The sequence below is a fragment of the Moschus berezovskii genome, chromosome 22 (assembly GCF_049115385.1).
Source record: "Moschus berezovskii isolate FMDL1 chromosome 22, NW_MosBer_1.0, whole genome shotgun sequence".
In the NCBI taxonomy this organism is placed as follows: domain Eukaryota; kingdom Metazoa; phylum Chordata; class Mammalia; order Artiodactyla; family Moschidae; genus Moschus; species Moschus berezovskii.
In genome coordinates this window covers 27,370,655-27,397,383 of record NC_142481.1, presented here as the reverse complement: position 1 = coordinate 27,397,383, position 26,729 = coordinate 27,370,655, and the positions used below count along the sequence as shown (strand labels likewise).

At 43.1% G+C, this 26,729-nt stretch overlaps 1 protein-coding gene across 7 annotated transcripts in view; it reads left to right on the top strand.

Moving 5' to 3' along the window:
- Window positions 1–22,560, top strand: part of ZFP90 (ZFP90 zinc finger protein) — a 31,563-nt gene extending 9,003 nt beyond the window's left edge. For 3 of the 7 annotated variants that reach the window (XM_055412446.2, XM_055412447.2, XM_088830769.1), the window contains 3 exons: window positions 5,295–5,421; window positions 5,749–5,844; window positions 9,638–13,451. In XM_055412446.2, the coding sequence (XP_055268421.1) occupies window positions 5,295–5,421; window positions 5,749–5,844; window positions 9,638–11,289 (1,875 nt within the window). In that variant the 3' untranslated portion in view covers window positions 11,290–13,451. The other 4 variants (XR_016035952.1, XR_016035951.1, XM_088830771.1 and 1 more) reach the window with 4 other exon arrangements.
- The last annotated feature ends 4,169 nt before the right edge of the window (window positions 22,561–26,729 follow it).

Below are 26,729 nucleotides of genomic sequence, written 5' to 3'. Positions count from 1 at the left end.
ATTATGAGTTCAGAGTGGCTGACTCACACCAAGGCTCTTTTTACCTATTTAATTTTGCAAACTCTTGACTGTCCTTATGTCCCGAAATGGTTCTGGCCTCTGAAGATCTGAAGGTTCCTAATACAAGGAACTTGACTCCCTAGAAGACCACTGAACAATAGGTAACAGTCACCATAATGTAGTCTTACAAGCTGTGCTGAAGAGAAGCCCAGGGAGGGAGCTGTGGTGGGGGTGGACTTAGCCCAGACCTGGGGGTAGGAATAGAGCCCCGAGGAGGGAACTTGACTGAGTCTTGATGAGAGAGTAAGTGTTGGGCAGAGGAGGGAAGACCATCCTTTTGAAGCAGAACTTGCAGAAGAGAAAGAGATCATTTTGTGTCATGAAAGTGTAAATGTTCTCCACACTGGACCATGGTGTACAAGGGAAAGAGAAGCCAGAGCTGAGGCTGCAGAATTAGGTGAGGACTAGGTTAGGAAGGGCTCAGGAGCTCTCAACAGGGAGTCTAATTTTTTTATTAAATAGTTATTAGCTGTAGAGAAAATAGGTAATATTCCTACTCTCCTGGAATTTATATTCTGCTGTGGGATGCAGCCTGTAAACAAATGAAAATGTGATATATCAGGTATGCTGCTGCTAAGTCATTTCAGTCGTGTCCGACTCTGTGCGACCCCATAGACGGCAGCCCACTAGGCTCCCCCGTCCCTGGGATTCTCCAGGCAAGAACGCTGGAGTGGGTTGCCATTTCCTTCTCCTTTGCGTGAAAGTGAAGTCACTCAGTCGTGTCTGACTCGTAGGGACCCTGTGGACTGCAGCCTACCAGGCTCCGCCATCCATGGGATTTTCCAGGCAAGAGTACTGGAGTGGGGTGCCATTGCCTTCTCCGGTCACATTTCAGGTATAAGGATTATGAAAAGGGAAAATAATAGAGAATGACAGTTGAGGGTTGGTGGGGGTGTGCTGTTTTATATGATGTGGTCAGGGAACGTTGCTCTGGTGAGTGACATTGGAACAAAAAGCTGAAGAAAGTGAGTGGGGAGCCATGTGCATATCTGCAGGAAGAGATTCCAAGTCAAGGAACAGGCAGAGCGAAGACCTCAAGGTGGAAGCATGTGCATTGTGTTCCAGTTGTTAGGAGGGTGGGGTGAGTGAAGGTAAGAAAGCAGTAGGTTGGAGATGAGGTTTAAGATGAAGGCAGGGAGATGGGGGGGGTGGGGCAGATTGTGAAGGAATGTGTAGCTACTGTAGAGACTTTGACTTTGACTTGGGGTGAATTGGGATGCCATCAGAGGCTTTTAAGCAAAGGAATGACATACTCTGAAGGGTTTTAAGAAGATGAGTCTAGTTGTTATATGGAAAACAGACTTGGGAGGGGTGGGGCGTGAGTGGAAAAGGAGGGACAAGGTAAGAGATTGTAGCAGTGATCCAGGTAAGAGACGATGGTGGCATGTGCTGAATGAGGTCAGTAAGTGTTGGGGAAAGTGGGAAAAAAGGAAGGGCTTGTATGCATGATCACGTGTGTGTTTTAGAGAAGTGACTCTGATAGTACATAGGAAAAAATTGGTGAGACCATGAGTAGCAGAACAGGTTAGCTGTCCAACCATGGCAAGAAGTGATGAGTGGCATGGACTAGACATGTGTTTACTGGTCAGCACATACTTTACCATTCATTCAGCCTATTTGGGGAAGCAGAATAAAGTCCAGAGTCCATGCGTTAAACATAGGGAACGAGTTAAGCAAAGGAATACAGGTTGGTTGGCAACTCTGTTCCTAAACCACAGGGCTGTATGTTTAGAGGACAGAGTAGAAATGGAAAGGTGTTACTTCTCACAGCCTAACTTAAAATGTCTGCTTTGGTCCAGACCTTTTCCCTGCTGGTCATCTGCATCCCAAGACCAGCCTCCCTTCTCTCATTTGTCAATCCCAGGACTGGATTCACCTTCTTTCTTCTCCCCTCCTAATGGTACTTATCCCTCAAGGCCCAGTACATAAGCTTCCTTTAAGTTTCTCTCCTGTGCCCAGAACATTGGTAGCACCTCACTTTACTGTGTATTGTCTCATACCATGCTTTAATAAGTAACACATTTTAAAATAAACTGAAACCTATTCAAGGACTGCAGTGTTCTTCATTTGCATTTTTATTCTACCATAGTGCATATGGTAAAGCCAGGTACCTAATACATAGCTATTGTCTTTCTTTTCTTTTTTAATCTGGCATCATCTTACCTGGCACAGTCAGATTCCTGGCCTCTGTCAGAACAATCTACCACATTTTCAGCCCTTCGCTGTTCTTGTGGAGACACAGCTGCAGTGTTGAGCAGAGATATGATAGGGAGGAACCACTGTTGTTTGTGAATATGATCATGCACCTCAGTCACTAGGAGATGGGGGCCACTCCCCTTTTCTCTAAAATTCAGATCTCAGCCATCTCCTTAAGGCTCAACTCAGTCCGGAAACAGATATTTACTGTTGGGTCAGATACTTACTGGACACCGGTATTTTAGAGTTAAAAAAAGAAAAAAATATGGCCCCTGCCCTCATAATGCTCACCATCTAACTAGGAAGTTCAGTCGCTCAGTCGTGTGCGACTCTGCGACCCCATGGACTGCAGCATGCAAGGCTTCCCTGCCCATCACCGACTCCCAGAGCCTACTCAGATTCATGTCTGTTGTGTCGGTGATGCCACCCAACCATCTCATCCTCTGTCGTCCCCTTCTCCTGCCTTCAGTCTCTTCCAGCATCAGGGTCTTTTCCAGTGAGTCCGTTCTTTGCATCAGATGGCCAAAGTATTGGAGTTTCAGCTTCAGCATCAGTCCTTTCATGAATATTCAGGACTGATTTCCTTTAAGATAGACTGGTTGGATCTCCTTGCAGTCCAAGGGACTCTCGAGAGGCTTCTCCAACACCACAGTTCAAAAGCATCAATTCTTCAGTATTCAGCTTTCTTTATAGTCCAACTCTTACATCCCTGCATGACTGCTGGAAAAATCATATCTTTGACTAGACAGACCTTTGTTGGTAAAGTAATGTCTCTGCTTTTTAATATGCTGTCTAGGTTGGTCATAGCTTTTCTTCCAAGGAGCAAGCGTCTCTTAATTTCATGGCTGCAGTCACCATCTGCAGTGATTTTGGAGTCCAAGAAAATAGTCTGTCACTGTTTCCATTGTTTCCCCATCTATTTGCCATGAAGTGATGGGACTGGATGCCATGATCTTAGTTTTCTGAATGTTGAGTTTTAAGCCAGCTTTTTCACTCTTCTTTCACTTTCATCAAGAGGCTCTTTAGTTCTTCTTCACTTTCTGCCATAAGGTGGTAACAAGGATTAAATAGATTACCGCTGCTGCTGCTGCTGCTGCTGCTAAGTCACTTCAGTTGTGTCCAACTCTGTGCGACCCCATAGGTGGCAGCCCACCAGGCTCCCCCATCCATGGGACGTATTGCATGCTGTACTCCCCAGTAAATAGATTACTAGGTCTGTTTAAATAGTCGTGGATTTGCAGAGCGGCTTAAAGCACATCATATGGGGATTGACCCTCTGTTGGGAGATAGAAGACCTTTGTGAAGATGTGCTAATCTACCTCCAAAATGTGAAATGTAATTAGCAAGGGGCAGATGGACAGGAGGGTGGGGAGAGGATGATGTCTTCCAGGAATCTGAGAATTCCTGTTCAGTTATAGCTCAGCACACAGGGAGGGCATGAAATCAGGCAGAAACCATGTAACTTTCCCTACCTGCTCCAGCAATCTCATGGCTCTGCTTTCCTGCTGATCGTGTTTACATACTTTACTATGTACTTCATGAGGTAGAAATCGGTTTCACCAAGACCAAAGGACGTATTTCATATTGAGCATGATGACAGGTGCCTTAACAAGGCTTGGTGAGGCAAGACAGAAATCAACACGTTAACAACAGAACTTGACTATTCAGAGGCATGGGAATCCATAGCCAGCCTGGTTTCAGTGGGGATAAGGAAGGAGTGACTGGAGGGGAGTACAGCATGCAAAATACCTCTAATCTGGCAATTCTAATTCTAGCTAGCCAACCTACAGAAATTCTAGCATATTTGCCAAAAGGATGTATTGCAGTGATGCTTGTAATAGCAAAATATTGGAATTAATCCAAATATCCAAAAGGAATTGGTCCATTTATTCATTCACCAAGTATTTTTTTCAGCATCCACAATGTGCTGGGTATCACTTTAGGCACTTGAGGGGCATATAACTGTGAATAAGATAGTAAAGTCCCTGTTCTCACAGAGCATGCAGTCAGGGGGATAGAAAAGCTAATAAATTCCAGATAATTACTAGAAGTACAAGCATCCTTTTAAATCTGCATCTGTTTGGTTCCTGAGTTAAAGTTCAGGTGGCAGGAATTTGGACAGTGAGAGATACTTGGCTGTGCTAGGAGGAAAATTAAGCATGGTAATATGATGCGTAGTAAATCAGAAGGAGGTGCTGAGACACCTTTTCTCAGGTGGCAATTCTGGATGTGAGACCTAAAGGACTAGTGACTGGTTGTCAGCCATGTGGCAGTCTGGCACCCAGGGTGGGAAGAAGCTTAATGTGTTCAGGGATCAGCAAGGTCAGCAGGGCCAGAGCCTAGTGAGGGATGGAGCGAGTTTGAATCTTATTCTTAGCACAGTGGAGTGCTGTGAATTTTAGGTAATGGGTGTGTGATGGTACTCCAAATGTACTCTGGAGTGCTGTGAAGCAATTCAAAGTAATGAGGTGAAAGTATACAAAGCACTAAGGGAAGACTTCCAAGATACATAGCTAAATGTAAAAAGCAGGATGTGGAACAATATAAATGATAGTTCATGAAACAAGACTGTGTGGGGGAGGGAAGAGGATGAAGGAAACGTGGAAAGGGATGGCTTAGTATATACACCAGACTGTTAATAGTAGTTACTTGTAGGGAGTTTAGTGGGATTGGCAATGGGGGTGAAGCGGTGCAGTCACTTTTTTACTCCCTGCTGTATTTGGGTTTTGTATCAAAGACAGTGCAAGGGCAGTGAAGAATTGGTGATAATATAGAAAGACTTGGCTTTGAAGGGAACAAGAAGAAAGCTAAGTAGGCTTACAGGATTGTGGAATATATTGCCCCTCATGACTTTCCTGCATGCCATATTAGATTCTCTATAAAATTATGTAACAACTAGTATATTTAACCCACTTTGCCCCCTCAGGATAGCAAACATGTGATCACCTTTTCTGATAGACCCTGTAGTAGGTTCTCAGTATTGCCATGGGAACATTTGTGGGATTGATCCCTACTTGAGCAAGAATGTGTTCCTACAGGACTCACTGACATTTAAGGATGTAGCTGTGAACTTCACCCAGGAAGAATGGCACCATGTGGATGCTGCTCAGAGGCGCTTGTACAGGGATGTGATGCTGGAGAACTATAGCCACTTGGTTTCTCTTGGTAAGGACCACATCTTCTTGTCTATGTATTGGCAGGTCTTCCCTTTCTCAGATGCTTAGGTTGTGGGGCTCATAGTTTGGGTGACTGTGAGCAGGGTGTTTGTGGTTAGAGTTTGTTCATCTTGTTGAGACCCAGCCTTATGGGTTTCTGAGCCTGCTTTTTAGGTGAATAGGAACCAGAAATAGGCCATTTGATTGCATGACTCCTCAAGTTGCACCTTTCTTTCGCCTTCAGAGTTGCTGAGGATCAAGTCCTAGTTCTGACTTATAGAAGGTTCTTTGTCAACTTGTATAAACCACCAAATCTTATGTGTTTACCTATGAGCAGGATACCAAGTTTCCAAGCCAGAGGTGATCTTCAAATTGGAGCAAGGAGAAGAACCATGGATAGCAGAGGGAGAAATCCAAAGACCTGTCTGTCCAGGTAAATAAGGGAGAATCCAAGAATCAGTGCAGAATGTGGCACAGCTGAGGGAGAGGGAAGCACCTTCACTTTGCTGCCTTGGGAGCTCCTCCATCTGTAGAAGAGCTGCACCATCACCTGGGTGACCCCTCTGTGTGTCTCCCTTCTCCAATAGGGTTTGTTGCTGTTTGCAGGTCTTGGAGGAAAAGGTACCCCTTTTTCCATTTTGAAAGTAGTCCTTTGTCTTACTCAGAATGCCATCGCTCCCTGTCTTGTAACCCTACTTCTGGATCATTTTCTCCTCTGGTGTCTTCAGTTTCCCTGCATTGTTTGGAGATCTCTCTTACTCATCCAGACATTAATTGAACTCCCATGTCTCCTCTTTGTTTCATCTTGCTGCTTTCACTGTCGATGCCCAGACTTATAGGGAATACCCATAATCTTGATTCTCCTTCCCTCCAGACTTCTTTCCCTGACTGTACTCCTGTTCCACCTGTCTGGGGAGCAATGCCATCTTCCTCTTGTCCTGCACTCCTGCCCATCTGATTCATTTCCTCCCTCCAAAGTTCCTAGAGTATCCTTCTCTCCTGACTTCCCCACTTGTTCAGTGCTTCTTGGCTTTAGGTCTTTGGCTTTTCTTGCTTTTCCCTCCTAGTGAATCTGTCTTAAGGAGCCTGCCTTCTGGCTTCCTCTCCATTCGTTCTATATTGTGTTTAGTTGCTCAGTCATGTCCGACTCTTTCCTACCCCATGGACTATAGCCCACCAGGCTCCTCTGTTCATGGGGATTCTCCAGGCAAGGATACTGGAATGGGTTGCCATGCCCTCCTCCAGGGCATCTTCCCAACCCAGGGATTGAACCCAGGTCTCCCACATTGCATGGCAGATTGTTTAATGTCTGAGCCACCAGAGAAGCCCAAGAATACTGGAGTGGGTAACCTTATCCCTTCTCCAGGGGAACTTCCAGACCCAAGAATCAAACCGGTGTCTCCTGCATTGCAGGTGGATTCTTTACCAGCTGAGCTACCTGGGAAGCCCTGTGAAAAAGGCATCTGCCTTCTGGTAGTCACAGGTCTTTATTCTGTGCTATAGACTCAGAATTGTCCTTACTTGTACCCTGTCACTTTTTTTTTTTCTCTTCCCTTCCCACAGGACCCCTCCAATGCAAGTCCCACAGAGTTCTTATTAAAGATGTAAAATCTAAGTTAATCATCTTGCATCCCCAGTCAGCACAATTTGCTACCTTACCTATTACCCATTTCTCCTTTTGCACATTAGGAATTTTCAGATTGCCAGTCCCTCAGGCCAGAAACCACAGTCAGTCTAGTCTTTTTCTTTCAATCCAAGTTATTTTCCTCCTTTGAGAAGTATCTTAGATTTTCCTACCTTTTAAATTGGACTAGTGACATCCTAAACCATGCCTCAGATTTAGATTACTATAATTCCTGGTTGAAATTGCTCACTCTATCTTATCTTTTTGTAATCTGTATTGGGTCTTTTAAATCATAGTTTTATTGAGGTATAATTGACATACCATAAAATTCTCCCTTTAAAAGTGTATGTTTCAGTGGTTGTTTGGGGATAAATACAGAGTTGTGCAGCCATCACCACTATCTAATTAAGCAGAACATGTTCAGTATCTCCAAAAAGAAATCTTGTACCCATTAGCAGTCACTTTCTACTCCTCATTCCCCCCAGCTCCTGGCAACCATTAATCTACTTTTTGTCTCTATGGATTTGCCTATTCTGGATATTTTCTATAAATGGAATCATAATATGTAGCCCTTTGTGATTGGCTTCTTTCACTTAGCTTAAGGTTCATTCATGTAGCATGTATCAGAACTTCATTCCTTTGTATTGCTGAGTAATATTGCATTGTATGGGTATATCACATTTTCTTTATTCATCACGTCATGGACCAAGTTGAAATTTAATGTTTTATCTCATAAGCTACCATTCTCTGAAAGAACCTTTTACCTCATTATAGGAAGCAGAAACTCCCTTGATTTAAAGGTCCCCATCATACCTTCCAGTAGTATCTTTCTACTCCTGCTAAAGAGAGCTCCACCTAGACTGAATTTCTTTTTGAAGTTACAGACCCGAGTACCTTTCACCCCTTCATACTTTCTGATGTTCTCTATAAGAAGTATACGGTTTTCCCCATTAGATAATAGTTTCTCTCTGTCCAAAGCCATCTATAAGGTCAAGGTCTCTCTAATTCATAAAGCCTAATATGTGCTAAAATACTTGTTTCTTTCTTCCCTGGTCACAGATACCATTTATATCATCTCTACCACACAAAATCAAATTTACTACATGCCATCTGTTGGGGTTTTTTTTTTTTTAAGTCATCAAAAGATTGTCTTATTTTTATTCTTAGATTTTTAAACTCCTGGAGTGTCTATTTATTATGTTTCTAAATATTTTCCCTCTGTGTTGCAGAGCATATAGAAGGCAGTCAGAAAATTATTGACTGCTATGGAATCTTGCTGGGGAAAGAACTTTCTCATTCATTAATTTCACCAAACATTTCTTGAATGTCCCACTGAGAAATATTCTAAAAGGAATACAAAGTATTCTCTGTCTTCAGGAATTTAGAATTGAGTCTTGTTCCAGGGTAAGGAATTTGGGAATTTAGGGTTCTTTAGTCACTGTTTTTTTTTTCCCTTCTAATGTTTATATGAAAATTTTCAAACATTTGGGAAGTTGAAAAGATTATACAGTGAACACCATATACTACCACCATGATGCTATAATTATTAACCTGTTGTTATATAGTAACCTATTATATTTGCTTTATCACATATCTCTTTATCCATCTATTAATCTGTCTTACTTTTGATGCATTTCCTTGTGAGTTGCAGACATGAGTACGTTTCACCCCTGTATACTTCAGCATGTATATTGTTGACTGGAGTTCAATATTTGTTCATATTTTTTTTTTTAATTAAAAAAACATTAACTACAGTGAAACGTACACGTCTTATAAGCACCATCTATTTGACAAATGCATTCTTCCATCTAACCCAAACTTCTGTTGATACGGAACATCTCCAGTATTCCAGAAACCTCCCTCCCCTTAGTTTTTAAAAGATTACCATTCTTAGAACCTAGACAGTAATTAATTTTCTGCTGTTAGTATTCAGAGGTTAAACAAAGGTTTAAAGGTCAATTTTTTAGGCAAATTAAAATTGTTTTTGGTTAAGAGAGGTGATTAATGTAGAATCAGAATTCAAATAGACTAAAACCACAGCTCTAGTTGTAAGGGCAAGGATGACTTGCCTCTTGAAATATTACTTTTTTATCTGCTTGGGAAGTATAGCCGTCTATCTCCAGTTGTGTCAAAAAATCATTTCAGTTAGTTCACTGGCTACAGATTCTCAGCAAGGTTTGAAGATCTGAAGCCTCAGAAGTGACTTGAAAGAAATTATGAAATGAATGTATTAGGAAGATAGATGGCAGTTTGTAAAATGGACAAGGAGGTATGAATAGCAGATAGGACTCTGCATGAAAAACTATGATCCTATTCTGTTTGTATCTGTGCCTAACTCTGTCATGCTCACTGGTTCCCTTACTCCCTAACAAGCTCTTCTTTGTGGGCTTTCTCATTCTGGACTTATCCTTCATGATAGTTCTGCAGTGATAGCTCTGTCATCTCTCTCCACTCTTCCTTTCTCCATTCGGGGTTTTCTTTTGAAGTTATTGGACTAATTTCAAAACAAAGTGATATATAATTGCTGTCTTTTCATTCCTACTGTAGCAGTTTGTTTTAACAGAGGGGAATAGGGGATGTTTGCACTTTGGGTTTCTTTCAGACTGGAAGACCAGGCCTGAAGCCAAATCTTCACATCTGCAGCAGAGCATATCTAAAGTATCCCTTAGCACAGATGAGCTCTCACATACCACGGGAGAAGATGCTTGGGACCTTAGTGGCCAGTTAGAAAGGCATAAGGAAAACTGGAAGAGACATCTGGGGCCAGATTCATCCACCCAGAAGAACATAATCACACCAGAGGAAACTTGTGAGCAAAATACATTTGGTGAAAACTGTAGATTGAACATAGACCTGGTTACACAACTGAACATTCCTCCAGGGTCTAGTGAATGTGATATACTTGGGAGCAATTTGGGACATAATTCAGACTTACTTAATCAGAATAATATCCTTGCAAAAAAGAAACCTTATAAATGCAATAAATGTAGAAAAGCATTTATTCACAGATCATCTCTGACTAAACATGAGAAAACTCATAAAGGAGATGGAGCTTTCCCCAATGGTGCAGATCAGGGAATTTATCCTGGAAAGAAGCACCATGAATGTACTGACTGTGGGAAAACCTTCCTCTGGAAGACACAACTTACTGAGCATCAGAGAATTCACACTGGAGAGAAACCCTTTGAATGTAATGTGTGTGGGAAGGCCTTCAGGCATAGCTCCTCCCTAGGTCAGCATGAGAATGCTCATACTGGAGAGAAACCCTATCAGTGTAGTCTTTGTGGGAAAGCCTTCCAGCGCAGCTCCTCTCTGGTTCAGCACCAGAGAATTCACACAGGAGAAAAACCTTATCGATGTAATTTATGTGGGAGGTCGTTTAGGCACGGCACATCCCTCACTCAGCATGAGGTTACACACAGTGGAGAGAAACCCTTCCAGTGTAAGGAATGTGGGAAAGCTTTTAGTCGATGTTCTTCTCTTGTCCAGCACGAGAGGACACATACAGGAGAGAAACCTTTTGAATGTAGCATATGTGGGAGAGCTTTTGGTCAGAGCCCATCCCTATACAAACACATGAGAATTCATAAGAGAGGCAAACCTTACCAAAGCAATAACTACAGCATAGATTTCAAGCACAGCTCATCTCTTACTCAAGATGAAAGCAATGTCACTGAAGTGAAATCCTATCATTGCAATGCCTGTGGGGAAGACTTCAGTCACACTGCAGACTTCTCTGACCATCAGAGGGTTCACACTGGAGACAAGAACCCCTATGATTGTGAGCAGGCCTTCAATCAACAACCTATTTCTCATCCTGGTGAGAAACCCTATCAATGTAATGTATGTGGAAAAGCTTTCAAAAGAAGTACGAGTTTCATAGAGCATCACAGAATTCATACTGGGGAAAAACCATATGAATGTAATGAATGTGGAGAAGCTTTCAGTCGACGCTCATCACTGACTCAACATGAGAGAACCCACACTGGAGAGAAACCCTATGAATGTATCGACTGTGGGAAAGCCTTCAGTCAGAGTTCATCCCTCATTCAGCATGAGAGAACTCATACTGGAGAAAAACCCTATGAATGTAATGAATGTGGGCGAGCTTTCCGAAAGAAAACCAATCTGCATGATCATCAGAGAATCCATACTGGAGAAAAACCCTATGCTTGTAAGGAATGTGGGAAAAACTTCAGTCGAAGCTCAGCTCTTACTAAACATCTGCGAATTCATACACGAAATAAACTCTAGGACCCTTGACATTAAGAAATACAAAGAAAGCTTTAGTTAAAATATTATTCAGTATCAGAAGATTCTTACTGGAGAGGAAGCTTGAGGATATAATGAATTGTGTGTGTGTGTGTGCACACACATGCTTGTGGGTGTGTATGTGTGTGTGCATTGTGTGTTGAGAAATCTCTGTACTAGCAGTGTTTTTTAATAAAAGCCACATTCTCAGATCTGATTACATCATGTGAAAACAAGTACAGACGTCTTATATAACCTGTTAGAAATGACATGCCTATATATTGGACTTTGTAAAGCTTTTGAATATATGTATGCAGGGAATCACCGACTTTCATCAATTTGTTAACTCTCAGTGTTTACAGCCTTTTTTAATAAATAAAACTCCCACAGTGATGACCAAAACTCATTTTTAAATTGCTTGACAAATGAATTCAACTGCAGCTCTTATATTAAATTTACCATGGAAACCAGTTTCCCTCCAGGAATTCACCTTTCAAAGAATTAAATCAGCTGGTCCAGCCTCTTCCTTGTACAGATGAAACTGAAAGCCAAAGATGTGAAGTGGTTTGCAAGCCTGATACAGTTTATAACAGTAAAGCTGGGTGGAAAATGCAGGTCTTCTGGATCTTTGGCCCCATGGTCTTGCCACTGAAAAGATATTTTGGAATTCAGGGCTTTAAGTTTTAAAATAAATCAGATGCACAGATATTTAACAAGCACTCAGGAGTTGAATATAAGGGGCAGCAAGACATATGCAAATTTTTCATACTTACTTAAAGCAGCTTGTTGGAAGCTTACAACCAAAGTTGTAAATAGTTGAACTACTAATGACTTCTTTGCTTTTTCCAAGTATCATATTTCAGGAAACATATGGTCAGTTTCATAGAATTTATTAAGTCTTCCTGCTGTGCTTTTCATAATCCTCCCATGGGAAAGCACTGCACCAAGCTTCCTATATTGATTTGATCAATGGGAAAACAACACAGAACAACAGAGGAAAAAAATCCCCCAATTTAATTTTACTGTAAAGTATGAATCCAGTTATCTCTTGCCATAAAATTTGCCTTGAAATCAGTTTAGGGAATCAGCATATAGCGGATCATTTTGTGTGCCAAGGAAATTTTCACCATTAAAAAATTAACTTTTTTGGCTCTATGGTGCTTTTCCATCAGTAAAGCATGAGGTAAGCTTCAGGAGCCCACTCTAATCATTAGTATCCCTTAAAGCCTCCCATGGGCTGTTCTAAAGGAATTTCCAGAATCTTTGTTCATTCATTGGCACCAGTAGTGCAGATAAAGTTGGGAGCAACTGTGGAAATTGACACCTTTCATGAAAGAGCCTCTGCCCCTGCCTCCAGGATAAGCAGATTTTTCCATCCTAATGATGAATCATGGGGAGGAGTGATAAGGGTTTGAATTGATGGTAATCTTTTCCTATTGGCTTCTCTGCATGCCCAGGTAGCAGAAACTATGCTTTTTGTCTCATCCTGGATAACATGATGCAGCTCCAAAACATCCTTCATAATCCTCTGCAGGAAAAATGTGTGTGGGGTCAGAAATGTGGGATGTCTAGCCCAGTGCATTTATCACACGTGACGCAGGATGGGTTATTCTTCAGCAGATCTGTCCTCCCAAGACTTTTTAACTGTTCAAAAATACCTTTTCTGTGATGTTCTCCGCTTAGTGCTTCGTGCACACACAATGCCAAGACCGTGCCTATGTTGTCAGTAATTCTACTCAGAACCTCCTCCACTGATTGGCTTCTTAGCCGGGAAGCCTATCAGAAACTCCTTTTGCTTTTGATTGGGGATCCCTATAGTGGACTGTTTGCAAAAATGACATGAATTGTAACCAGTTGAGTGCAATGTAACTGTTAAGGAAGTTTATAAAGACTTGGTTCCAGGATACCTAAAGGAGACCCACTGGTTTGTGTGTGGAGTCTGGCCTAGATCCAGCCAGTCTCTGAATCTCAGCACATCATCATTGGCGGGGGGTGGAGCCCAGGATGTATGTATGAATGAAGGATTGCCTAGTCCCAGAAACCACACACCATGCACTTAAGAACACCGAGCTTTCCAGGCAATATGAAATATGTCCTTGGAACATCATTGTATTATTTCAATAAATAGCCTTCTTAGTTGAATGGGAGTCAGTTTGTCTTTTTCCATTTTCAGAACTTGGCTAAGATTAAAGAGTGGTGCATCAAAGGAAGAGGGATTAACTGCTAAACTCATCACAGCCAGGTGAGTTAATAATAGCATTTACTGAATGCTTACTTCTTGAAAGACACTGCTAAGTACTTTACAGCCATCATTTCTTTTAATCCTTACAGCTCCTCTAATAGGTCTTGTGATATCTTGTCTTTGCCCAGCTTTTGCCCCCTCTTCCTCTTGTAACAGTCCCTTTATACTGACCACAAGAACACAAGTCAGGACATCCAGGAGCTCAAAGATAATTTCAGGGACTGTTGAGCCAATTAGAGTCTTTGGACAGAATTTTTTGAAAACAGACTTTAAGCAGGGATACTTTGATTTGAGGTTGCTAGGCTGGTAAGGTGAAGGCCTAAAGTTGCTTGGAACCTGATTCCTCACCAGAGAGGGTAGGTCTGCTGTGTTGCAGAGGATGAGGCGACATGATGGTATTCTCATTTCTTATTCCTAAAGTCTCTGGACTGAATTTCCAAAGCTCTTCCTGGGATTCAGTGGGTTCCCCAGGACCAGTGGAATGAGTCCCCGTTTGTTATAGTTCTGTTTCTTTCATTTAAGAAACAATGTATGTGTTATATCTTTGTTTTCTAATGGGGAGAAAAGCCCAGAGAGTTACCACACTTGGAACCCAGAACTGCCTGCCTGCAACGGCACAGCTCTTAACCTCTAATCTTCATCATGTCTTCAGAGCCATGTTATGTTCAAGGAGCTACATATAACAGGCTTTTTGAGGGTGAATGGAAGAAGGGACATGGTGATAGTTTAAACCAGAGACCCAGGTGGAAACAAAATGAAGGACCTTAGAAGGATTTTCTTGACTATTTCAGCAAATTAAGTCCCCCCAATTCACCCACAACCTTCACCCCTTAATATATCGGTTATTTGTGTTTGCCTGTGCTGTAGATAAAATCTTGTATCATACTTAAATAAAAAACGTTATAAATGTTTTCATGTTGCTACATAGTCTCATGATCCCCTTAACAAATCTACTACTATCGCAGTAATATTTGGATAGTTTGGGCCATTGGTTTTATAACAATGACATTGAATACTTACACCTTTTGAAGCACCCTTGCCTTTTTATTTCCATAGAATTTTTTTCTCAAAATACCCATAGTGAGATAAATATCTAGAATGGGGTTACTGTGTCAGCATGTATAGGTAAGTATAACCAGATGGTGTGAGGTTCATATAAGAATGAACTAGATATAATAGTGCAGGAATAATAGTCTCAAAATTGCAAAGAGAAACAGGAGAGAACCAATCTTCCACTCCTGTTGCCTGGGTTTTGTGTGGGGAAAGGCCCCAGGGCAGGCATTATGTCCTACAAAGCCTCTTGCATTTCTCTGTGCAAGCATGGATAAGAAAACAATTCTTCTGTTATTAGGTATTCTGATGCTGGTGCTCAGGTCTTTATAGCTACAGTGGGCCTTGATAGATACTGAACTAGTTAATTCCTATTTGTTAAAAATGCAGATGTCACATCAGGAAAGGTTTTAATGACTGCCCGGCTAAATTGATCTCCTTTTCAATTCTAATGGGTTATGTTGATGTTCTTCACTTTACCATGATTTGTACTTCTGATTGATTGGTTTTTCTCCCCACCACGCAGTAGATGGTGAGTTCCAGGAAGGCAGAGTCCACATTTGGCTAACTTTTTTTGTTCCCTTGCTTATCACAATACCAGGGACACAATAGGTACTTAATGTAGTCTTGTTAACGGTACAGTGGAAATGTGTTGATAGTCAAAGAAGATTGGTTTTTCAAAATGAAAAGATGCTCCATCTTGAAATCAGAATACTGCAAAAGAAAGCAGTGAGGTATTATTTCATATTCATTAGGCTGGCAAAAAGAAGTCTGGCAGGGGGAAAGTGAGAACTTGTACTTTATTGGCAGTATAAGGGAAGTTCTGTATCTTCCCTTGCTCTTGATATAGGACTTATAGGGCTCCATCTTTGGACCTCTTTTCTTTTTCTACAGTCCCCCTCATTGGGGCTCTCATCAAGTCTGAAGGCTTTAAATACCCACTTGAAAATTTTATCCCCATTCCAAGATTCCATACTCATAACCAACTGCCTACTTGACATCTCCACTTGGGTTTCTAACAGACATCCCCAATTTAATATGTCCAAAGATGAACTAACTCATGATCTCCCCAGCCTAATCTCATCTTTTATCAAGTTCCTCCTTCAAAGCTCCCATCTGAGAAAAGGCAACCCCTGTTGCTCAAGGCCCAAACTAGGTAAACATTCTTGATTCCTTTCTTTCACATCCCACATCCAAGGTTCATTAAGTTCTGTTTGCTAACTTGCAGGATGTGTGAGGATGGCCATATCTTGTTGCTTTTCACTCTGTCTGGAATCCTCTTCCCCTAGATATCACTTGGTTTGGTTCCTCACCTCCAGCAGATATTTGTTCAGTGAACCCTTCCTTGACTATTGTTCCAAAATAGCAATTCATGGGAATTCCCTGGCAGTCCAGTGGTTAGGACTCTCTGTTTTCACTGCTGAAGGTACAGGTTGAATCCCTGCTCGGGAACTAAGATACCACAAGCTGTGCGGTGTGGCCAAAAAATAATAATAGTAAAAACGCAGTCCCCCTTCATGGCACACTCCCATCTCCCTTCCCAGCTTCATTTTCTCTATAATACCTACTACCACCTGACATAGTAAATATTTTACTTTTTATATGCCCATTTTTTGGGTGTGTGTGTGTAAATTTTATTGAAACATAACATTCTTAAAGTACAAAAATAGGTGAACAGCTTGATGGTTGAGAACAGCAACTTACATATCTTGTTCAGTGCCCTTTCCACAGTGTAGGAGATAACACAAATGTTTAATGAATGGTTGAACTGTGTGTACATGTATTAACAAGGCTAACATAAAAAAACAATTGAAAATAAAGTTACAGAGGGATTATATACAATGTGATAAAACTTATTAAAGGTCCAGATCACCATTTTTTAAATAAACTTGTGAAGTAACAGTAGGAAAGTATTAAAATAGCTTTAGAGTGGTGATTTCCTCTAGAGCTAGAGGCGAAAGGGATGGGAAGGGATAAAGAAAGACTTTTAGAGTTTTTTTTTTTTTTAATTAAAAAATCTCAACATATTAATATTTGTTAAAAGAAGGTGATGCATATTTGTTGTGTATGTGTCTCTGAATGTTAAACTCTTTTACAGTTAGTTTTCCTCCCTGCTCTTAATCTGGTCCCTTCTCACACACAACCAAGCTGGGGAATCATGCTTGGTTCCCCCTTGGTACCATGAACCTACGCTGACCTATTCAGCATGCCTGAAGGATTTAGGAAAAGGAATAATGGGCAATAGTGTTTCCAAGGATGGGAAGCTGATCCAGGCCCAAGAAAGGGATGGTCTTGGTACTGTCAAAATCAAATAGAGCAGTTTCCACTGTCTAGAAATACCATTTGAGGGAATAATTAAAAAGAGGAGGACAGGGGAGCAGAGGGCTTCCTATAGAAAAGCAGCATAAATGATTATTGGCAGGTGTTGGTGGAAGGAAAGAGCTAATTTTTGCTAGCAAATTTAAGTGAAAGTCCTTAATTTTGGAAAAACTTTGTTTTGTTTTTTTTTGGTAAACATTTTAATGGATAAAGGAGCCAAGAAATTTGGACCTGATAACATAGATGGTATTTTATTCTGGTATGACCAGATAAGTATTAGTTGTAATGATTTAATGGGGTTTTTGTTTTACTATGTGCATTAAGAAACACGATTACCAGTTCTCAAATTTTAATATTCATTTTCAGAAATTTAAGAGTTGTCACAGGGTTTTGGCATGGACATTTTGTTAGCTTAGAATTGCTGCTGCAGTCTGAAAGATGAAAAATGTCATGTTCCCCTATATTCTAAAGGGCACCACAAGAACTGGGCACATGCTTCCCACACGATTCTCTAGAAGGTGGGAGATTCACAGCCTCTCACTCCTAGGGCCCCACTGACATGTAACCACGGAACAGAGTTATATCCAGAGGAGATGGTACCTCTGGTCATAGGGTGTGGCCTCTATCCCTCCCCACGCACGGCGCTGGGGATATCAGGCACCAAGAGAGATTGGGGCATCTGAAATCACTGGAGCTTATGTCTTTATCCCCAGGAAAACCACAGGCCCACTACGCGGCTACTGTCCCGAGTTCTTAGGAGAGCTCGCCTTGCACTCATGACGTGTGTATTTGGTGGTAAGGTGGTGGGGAGTAATCTAACACTGATAGGTGCCTGCCACAGTCTGGAGATTTCTGACAGGAGGGTTGTGCTGCTGGTGCAACCTACCCGCTGAGTGTGAAGCCCTCTGAGGGTCCGCCTTTGTGTTGTTCCTAGGCGGAGTTCGAAACTGAGAGTGTCAGGGGTCAGACAAGCCCACTCTCTTTGACTTCTTTGCTGACAGCATTCACAAGACAAGGATTTCAGTGGATCTTGGGTAGGGTGACTGTATATAGTGTGTGCTCAGTCGTTATTGATACACTAAACTAGGGCCATTGAGCTCATTCTCAAGGGGGAGGTAATTAGATGGGAAGCTGGGATTGTGCTGGCACATGGGGACATGTGTTTATCCTGTGCCTGAGCTCACCCAAGGAAAGAAGTTAGACGGTGGGCAGGAGCAATTGGACTGTGTCCCAGGGCTGCCCCACCAAACTCGCACGTGACCCACCTGGAGAGGGGTTGGAGGTGAGGACTGAAGTAGACCACGCCTCTATGGATGAATGCAGTGGGCTGGGATGAAGCTGCATGCAGCCCCCAAACCAGCACGCATCTCCCTATGAGGAAGCCACCTATCGGGGCAAGCCACTGGCCTCGGGCCCAACAGGACTTACACAGCTGACCAGCACCTTCCTTCTCAACCATTGCTCGACTTATTCGGGTCTCTTAAGAATTAAGGTGTGAATCTGGAGTTTTGAACCGGTCTAGACTAAGTTTTAATAAACCTAAGTAAGCACAAAATTGTTTTTTCTCAGGTTCAGTTCAGTTCAGTCGCTCAGTCGTGTCCGACTCTTTGCGACCCCATGAATCAGCACGCCAGGCCTCCCTGTCCATCACCAACTCCCGGAGTTCACTCAAACTCAAGTCCATCGAGTCTGTGATGCCATCCAGCTATCTCATCCTCTGTCGTCCCCTTCTCCTCCTGCCCCCAATCTTTCCCAGCATCAGAGTCTTTTCCAGTGAGTCAACTCGTCGCATGAGGTGGCCAAGGTATTGGAGTTTCAGTTTTAGCATCAGTCCTTCCAATGAACACCCAGGATTGATCTCCTTTAGAATGGACTGGTTGGATCTCCTTGCAGTCCAAGGGACTCTCAAGAGTCTTCTCCAGCACCACAGTTCAAAAGCATCGATTCTTCGGCGATCAGCCTTCTTCACAGTTCAACTCTCATATCCATACATGACCACTGGAAAAACCCTAGCCTTGACTAGACGGACCTTGGTTGGCAAAGTAATGTCTCTGCTTTTTAATATGCTACCTAGGTTGGTCATAACTTTCCTTCTAGGGAGTAAGCTCTTTTAATTTCATGGCTGCAGTCAGCATCTGCAGTGATTTTGCAGCCCCAAAAAGTCTGACACTGTTTCCACTGTTTCCCCATCTGTTTCCCATGACGTGATGGGTCAGGTTATGAGCTCCTAAAAGGTATTTGATAACCTGGCGAGGGCGAGAAGGCCTTTTGAAACGGTGACTCCAGTCACATTAGCTTTATAATATAAAAGTTAGGATTAATAACGAAGTTCTGAGTGTGACTTTTAAAGACGTGTCAAAGGAAGCCCACTTGGACTTCCCGGGCCCTTCCACTGCAGGGGCACGGGTTCCATTGGTGATGGTTGGGGAACTAAGATCACGCATGCTGCGAGGCCAGAAAAAAGAAAGGAAGCCCATTTCCACCCCGGAACATTGTACCCGCTCTGCGTTGGGAGTGTAGTCCACGGAATTCGGCCACACGCGTGCGGACGGAGTTGCCCGGTGCGCGTCGCGCGGCTGGAGACTACATTTCCCGAAAGCCTTGGCGGTGGAGCATTTCTGCTTCCGGTTTGACGTATTCCGCCGCCGACGGGGGCACTCTGCGCGAGGAACGGGAGTCTGACCCCTGACACAGTCAGTTTCCAGCTGGGGGCGGACGTTTGCACGCTGGTGTTCATTCCCTCGGAGAAGGCAATAGCACCCCACTCCAGTACTCTTGCCTGGAGAATCCCATGGATGGAGGAGCCTGTTGGACTGCAGTCCATGGAGTCGCTAAGAGTCGGACACGACTGAGCGACTTCACTTTCACTTTTCGTTTTAATGCATTGGAGAAGGATGAATGGCAACCCATTCCAGTGTTCTTGCCTGGAGAATCCCAGGGACGGGGGAGCCTGGTGGGCTGCCGTCTATGGGGTCGCACAGAGTCGGACACGACTGAAGCGACTTAGCAGCAGCAGCAGTAGCAGTTCATTCCCTTTTGAGAAACTGCGGAGAGGGCAAGAGCTTGAGCGTGCACGTGATATTTACCCAGAGCCAGGTTACCCTCCTGTGGCCTCCACCAACCCCCCGTGTCCCATGGCTAGCCTAGAACACCTCAGGCCGGGACCTTGTCCTGTTTTCCCGCGCTCTGCCCCTTGGCTGGAAACTGCCATCTCTGTCACGTGATCTGGATAATTTGGGAGACTTTGAATCAAACTGAAGGAAAGTTACAGGGTTCAAAATAACCTAGAATTAAAACTCCCCTCTGGATCCTCCCCACCATTCTATGCAAAACAAAGAACTCTCTCACCTGAAGGAAAAAAATGGATGTTAAGGTTGATTACAACCAGCTCCCAGCCAGTCCCAGCCTTTGGCTGATCTCCAGAATTCCCTGCCCTAGCCCTTTAAGAGATAAGTAATCTGAAGCTGGCCCCTTGAGACAGTAGATTGTCACATATATGTCTATATATACTTTTTTCTTGGGTTAGTAGCAGCTCACTAATACTGCTGCCCCTTCTTGCCTCATTAAAGGTCATCTGTTCCTGTAAAGTGCCGGTCTCCTTTTTCCGAACCTCCGCCTTCTCTAACTCCCTTACCCTATAATAGGAGGTAGTCTAGGTAAGTGGAGAAATTTAGATAACTTATCTCCACTTTCTGAAAAAAGTGTGGCTTTTCCCGAGGAAGTGTAAATTTCTTTGAAACAGAGCTGTAAAACCAGAAACACCATCTCCTCTTCCTCTCTCCAGTCAGCTACCTTCCTCGGGACAGGAAGGGTCCTGTGCAGGTAGGCTGGAGGGATAATAACATAGCGTTGAGTGAAGGATTACACTAACGGTAATGGTAGTCTAGGTAATTAGGTCCGACTCTTCCATGGAAAACAACTTAAGCTGAATAAAACGTTGAAAAAGAAAAGCATTCCAAAGAGCTAAGAGGAGAGTGAAGAATTAAGGATCAAACTCTAGGAGAAGCAAGAGATGAAATCATAATCCCAACGCTCAAAGCTACTTTTGCCTGAAGGCATTTGCTGGTGGAAGGAGACACCTGTGAAACCCAGCTGTAAGGTTGGTGGACTTGCAGTATAAGGGATACAATTGTAAATATGTTGAAAACTGGGAGTCTGAATAATCGCCCCACATTTGAACTGGGACCCCAAATGAAGACACCCTCAAGAAAATGTTAAACTGGAGATAAGCCCTGGCATAGACATGTCTCCCAAATCCAGCTTGTCTTGGAGGTGTAGAGATCCTCAGCCTTCAAACCGTATAACTTTGACCTAGTGGTGTGCTCAGGTGGCTGATAAAAGCAAATGAAAATGATCCTTTAGAGAAAGGTATTATTGTCTCAGACATCAAAGTATTCACACACACACTTTTTTTTAAATAACGTTCAGCACATTCTCAAAGGTAATCAGACACACAAGGAAATGAATTGTGAAAGAGAACATGCAGAAATAATAAGATAACAAATACAGACACAAACACATCAGGTATTGGGATTAATGGTATAAAATAGCACTTCTTAATTTTTTCTTAGTAATTTTATTTTTTATTTATTTATTTTTTTTTTTAGTAATTTTAAAGAGATAAAAGACGCTGTTAAAAACATCTATGAAGACAAACCTTAAAGAATTGACATAGCAGGTTTGAGAAAATAACCAAATGGATTTTTTTAAGCTAATTAAAAAAAACTCCAACAGCTAAATGTTTGACAGCAAATTAAATATAAGAGAAGAAAGAATGAACTGAAATATAGGTGAGAATAAATTGTTCAGAAACTAGCGCACAGAGAAGGTACAGAAGACAAACACCTTAAGCTGTTGGGTAGAAAGATCAGCATAGATTTAATCAGATTCCCAGAAGGAAAATACAGAAAAAGGTATATGAAAGACATACCAAGGTACAGATTCAGGAAACCCAATGAAATTCAAAGAGGATAACTAAAAGTAAGTCCATGACAGATACATCATGGTGAAAAAATAGTATATAAAAGGTAAATAAGCAATTAGAGAAAAAGACCAACTTCTGACTTCCCAACAGCATCTGTGGAAGCCCTATGAATGAGGAATGAAATCTTCATTGTGCTTAAAGAATCTGTCAACTAGAACTCTGTATATAGGAAAACCTTTCAGAAATGGAGACACAAATATCTTTTATACAGCTAAAAACTGTCAAGACTTGCTGAGTGACCTGTGACTTATGTGAAGATTCAGTTAATATCTGTAAAGCGCTTTACCCTGTGCCGACTCGTAGTTGGTGTTCTTTAAAATGTTTGGTCCCCCGGTGAACAAGTTGGGATTGCTGGGGCGCTGCTCTTGTGGGGAACTCTCCCAAAGCGGGTCCCAATGAGAGCTAGTGCTGCAGGGTCCCGTCCGTCTCCCTTCCCGGACGCCGCAAGCATGCTTGTGGCCACCAGAGGGCGGTGTCACATCGCAGAGGCTGCAGAACTTGCACCAGGCGAGCTTGTTGCAGGGATGCCGGGATGTGTCTTAACATCGCTGACGCTGATCTGCCCTATTGCCAGGTACTCCAGATCGCCTCCCCTCAGGTGCATCCCTTGCGGATAGAGGCCCGGAGAGCTAGTTTCTGGTTATTTCAGTTCAGTTCAGTCGCTCAGTCCGACTCTTTGCGACCCCATGAATCACAGCACGCCAGGCCTCCCTATCCATCACCCATGCAAATCCTTAGTTGTGGCTTGTGAAATCTAGTTCTCTGACCAGGGATGGAACCTTGGCCCCCTGCATTAAGGGAAAAGAGCTTTAACCACTGGACAGTCAGGGAAGTCCAACGGACGTTTATTTCTAAATATTCAACTAATGCTGCTTTCACGGCACACACAGGTTCTATCAAAATTCAGCAAAAAAATTTTTAAAATATCAAGACATAGAGCATCACCCGGACTTCTAGCAGTCCTGCCAACTGCTTGAAGGAAGTGGTCCTGGAAAAGAAGGACGAGAATCTAAAACTTGATCTTGGAGCAGAAGACTGAATATAATCTCATTCTCTAACTAGGAGTGCGCGTTTGAGTGGAGCCACATGGAGCTGACCAGTTGTATTCTAGGCAGAACTAAGGTCTCCTTTGTATTTTGTGTGTGAGGTTTCTGAGGGGTAAGGATGGGTTTGGTGAAGAAGAGAATAAATACCACGACCAGTCTAAGGAAGCAAGAAATGTTGACAGTCTTTTGAGTCTCAAAGTCAGTTTCGCAGACTTCTACATCAAAATGTCGAAAAATGGTTTTAAAAAAACGCAGGATTCTAGGTCCTATTCCATGGCTCCAGAATTTCAATCTTTTGGGGCCGGGGGCTTGGAACCTGCATTTTGGCAAATATTTCTATCTCTATTGCATGCTAAGTTTGCAGGTCACAGACTCAACTACAGTAGTGACGGTGGGACTTATGGGGCAGGGAGAACCCAGAGCTTCCGACAGGACTGAGCCACCATCTGTCAACCGCTCTTCTAACCACTAGCCCCATTGCAAGTTGCATCCGCTCGAACTCCATACACCATCGCTCCCCATCCCCGGCGCATCCCAGCTCCCCACGCCCCTTGCCCAGCTCTACAGCTGGTGGATTTGACACTCGGCGCTATCGTCTGCGCCGCGGCCCCACGCGCACGCCCTCGCGTGCTCTGCCCCGGAAGTGCTCGCGCAAGGCTGGAAGTGCGCAGAAGTAGGGGCGCCCCAGCGGGACCCCTGGGGTAGGGGAACCCCCGCTTTGTGGAGTAGGAAATGAGTGGCTTTGAGACGGAAGGCAGAGAAATGGAAGGGGGCGAACAGGACGGAGCAGGAGAAACAGGGAAAGAGTGGCCGAGCGCGGGCGGAGGACGGAGAAGGGGGCGGCGCGGGCCGGAACCTCGAGGTATGCGCGGGAAGGGGCTCTTCCCTGGGTGTGGAGGGAGCCCAGCGCGCGATGCTTGCGAAAGTGGGGAGACCTGGAACCCAGGAAGTAGCGGGAACATCAGAGAGGGGACTTAGCGGAGGGTAGGACTGTGAGGTTCTTTCGAGGGGACGTTTTAAGTGGTGGAGGGAGAGGCTGCTGGCAGCGGTAGTTGGGAGGGTGGCTGGAAGGAAGAGACTGGAGCGTGATCCAGCTTCTTTTGTGGGTGGAGTGAGAGACCGGAGAAGAGTGGGGTGGAGTCGGGTCCTGAGGAGCGAAGTACTAAAGAATTGGGGGACATAGGGAACAATCTGGAAGATGAGGGTGGTAAAGGAATAACGTTTCACGGAGAAACCTGGGGAGGAGTGAACAGTTTGGAAAGACTGTTTCGGGACTGGTCGGGGGTGGAGGAAGGCAGTTTAAAGAGTAGTATCCTTGGAAGATGGGAGAAAGGGTTAAACAGCTTGGTAAGAAGTCCGAGAAAAAGTGTGTATGGGGCAGCGGGGAGCGTAATTTGGAGGAGGGATGGGGAAGAGAGGAGAAGTCGATAGAGGTGTCCCGGAAAGCGGGCGGGGCTAGAAATAGGAAGTGTTTGTAGCTCAAATTCAAGCAAGAGGAGGAGGACTCAGGGGAGATGGTGAAGCTGGGGCTGGTGGGAGGGAAATCCAGTATACAGGGAGACCTCAAGCAGAGCTGTAAAAGGAGGGGCTTTGGTGCTCAGGGCAGTAAGAGCAGGAAGGGTAGGTGGGGCCGCAGAGTAGCAGAAGATGGAGAAAACTGGAGTAACTCAGATCGACTGAAGCCATTTTTTCTACCCCTTGTCTGCAAATACCAGTAATTGATTCCCTCCATCATGGGAATCTTAAGATGTGGTGGCCAAAAAGTTCACTTGGTTTTTTCTGCAAGATTGATCTAATAGTACTTAGTTGTCCTTAACTTCATTGGAAACAATTTTGTTAGATTGTATTGCGATAGCTGTCATATTAGCATGCATTAAAAAAAAAACTTACCAAAATTGGTGAATTTTTGTGTAGCTATTTTAATACTGAAGATGGAAGAAAAAAAGCAACATTTCCCACATATTATGCTTTATTATTTCAAGAAAGGAAAAAATGCAACTGAAACACAAAAGAAGATTTGTACAGTGTATGGAGAAGGTGCTGTGACTGATCGAACATGTCAAAAGTGGTTTGCAAAGTTTCGTGCTGGAGATTTCTCGCTGGACCATGCCCCGCGGTTGGGTAGACCAGTTGAAGTTGACAGCAGTCAAATCGAGACATTAATTGAGAACAATCAACGTTATACCACAAGGGAGATAGCCGACATTCTCAAAGTGTCTAAATCAAGTGTTGAAAACCATCTGCACCAGCTTGGTTATGTTAATCGCTTTGGTGTTTGGGTGCCACGTACTTTAAGTGAAAAAAACCTTCTTGACCGTATTTCCACGTGTGATTCTCTACTTAAACGTAATGAAAACGTTCCATTTTTAAAACAAATTGTGACAGGTGATGAAAAGTGGATACTGTACAATAATGTGGAACAGAAGGGATTGTGGGGCAAGCAAAATGAACTACCACCAACTACACCAAAGGCCAGTCTTCATCCAAAGAAGGTGATGTTGTGTATATGGTGGGATTGGAAGGGAGTCCTCTATTATGAGCTCCTTCCAGAAAACCAGACGATTAATTCCAACAAGTACTGCTCCCAGTTAGACCAACTGAAAGCAGCACTCGATGAAAAGCGTCCAGAATTAGTCAACAGAGAGCGCATAATCTTTCATCAGGATAATGCAAGGCCACATGTTTCTTTGATGACCAGGCAAAAACTGTTACAGCTTGGCTGGGAAGTTCTGGTTCATCCGCCGTATTCACCAGACATTGCACCTTCGGATTTCCATTTATTTCGTTCTTTACAAAATTCTCTTAATGGAAAAAGTTTCAATTCCCTGGAAGACTGTAAAAGGCACCTGGACCAGTTCTTTGCTCAAAAAGACAAAAAGTTTTGGGAAGATGGGATTATGAAGTTGCCTGAAAAATGGCAGAAGGTAGTAGAACAAAACGGTGAATACGTTCAATAAACTTGGTGAAAATGAAAAATGTGTGTTTTATTTTTACTTTTAAACTGAAGGAACTTTTTTGGCTACCCACTATATAGATAGGTAAACTAAACTCAGAGGAGTGGAGTAATTTGGCCAACATCATGTGACTGATTATGGTGGAGTCAGTTGTATCTGACACTCTCAGAATAAAGCCCAAGTTCTTTAGACAAAGAACTACCATAACCTCTCAGATATGAGTCCTGCCTGCCTTCCTGATCACCTCCAACACAAGTTTATTCCTACTTCAGGGCCTTTGCTGCTGCTGCTAAGTCACTTCAGTCGTGTCCGACTCTGTGCGACCCCACAGACGGCAGCCCACCAGGCTCCCCCATCCCTAGGATTCTCCAGGCAAGAACACTGGAGTGGGTTGCCGTTTCCTTCTTTACACCTCCTGCTGTTTTTCCTCCAAAACATCTCTTCACTGGGCTAACTCCTTATTACCCTTCAGGTCTCAGTTCAAATATAAGAATTCCCTAATAACACAGTGACTTTTTGTCTCTTTAACCGATTTTAGTTTACGTATTGTATTTTTGTTTGTATACTGTCTAATATCTGTTCCCACTTCTCCCCCACCCCCTTATGAGGACAGGGGCTTTGCCTGCTTTGTTCACTGCTGTGTGGCTAGTACTGGCACATAGTAGGTTCTCCACAAGTATTTGCTGGATGAATAAATGAATGAATGACTTTACAGGAAGGTAAAACAGTTAAAAACAATGTAACTTCTCTGGGTATCTTGAAATAGCAATTCTTGCATAGTGAGCTTACGAAGATTAAAAGAAATAAAAGAAGTCACAAGGCCTAGAGCCACAAGATGTATTTTTAAA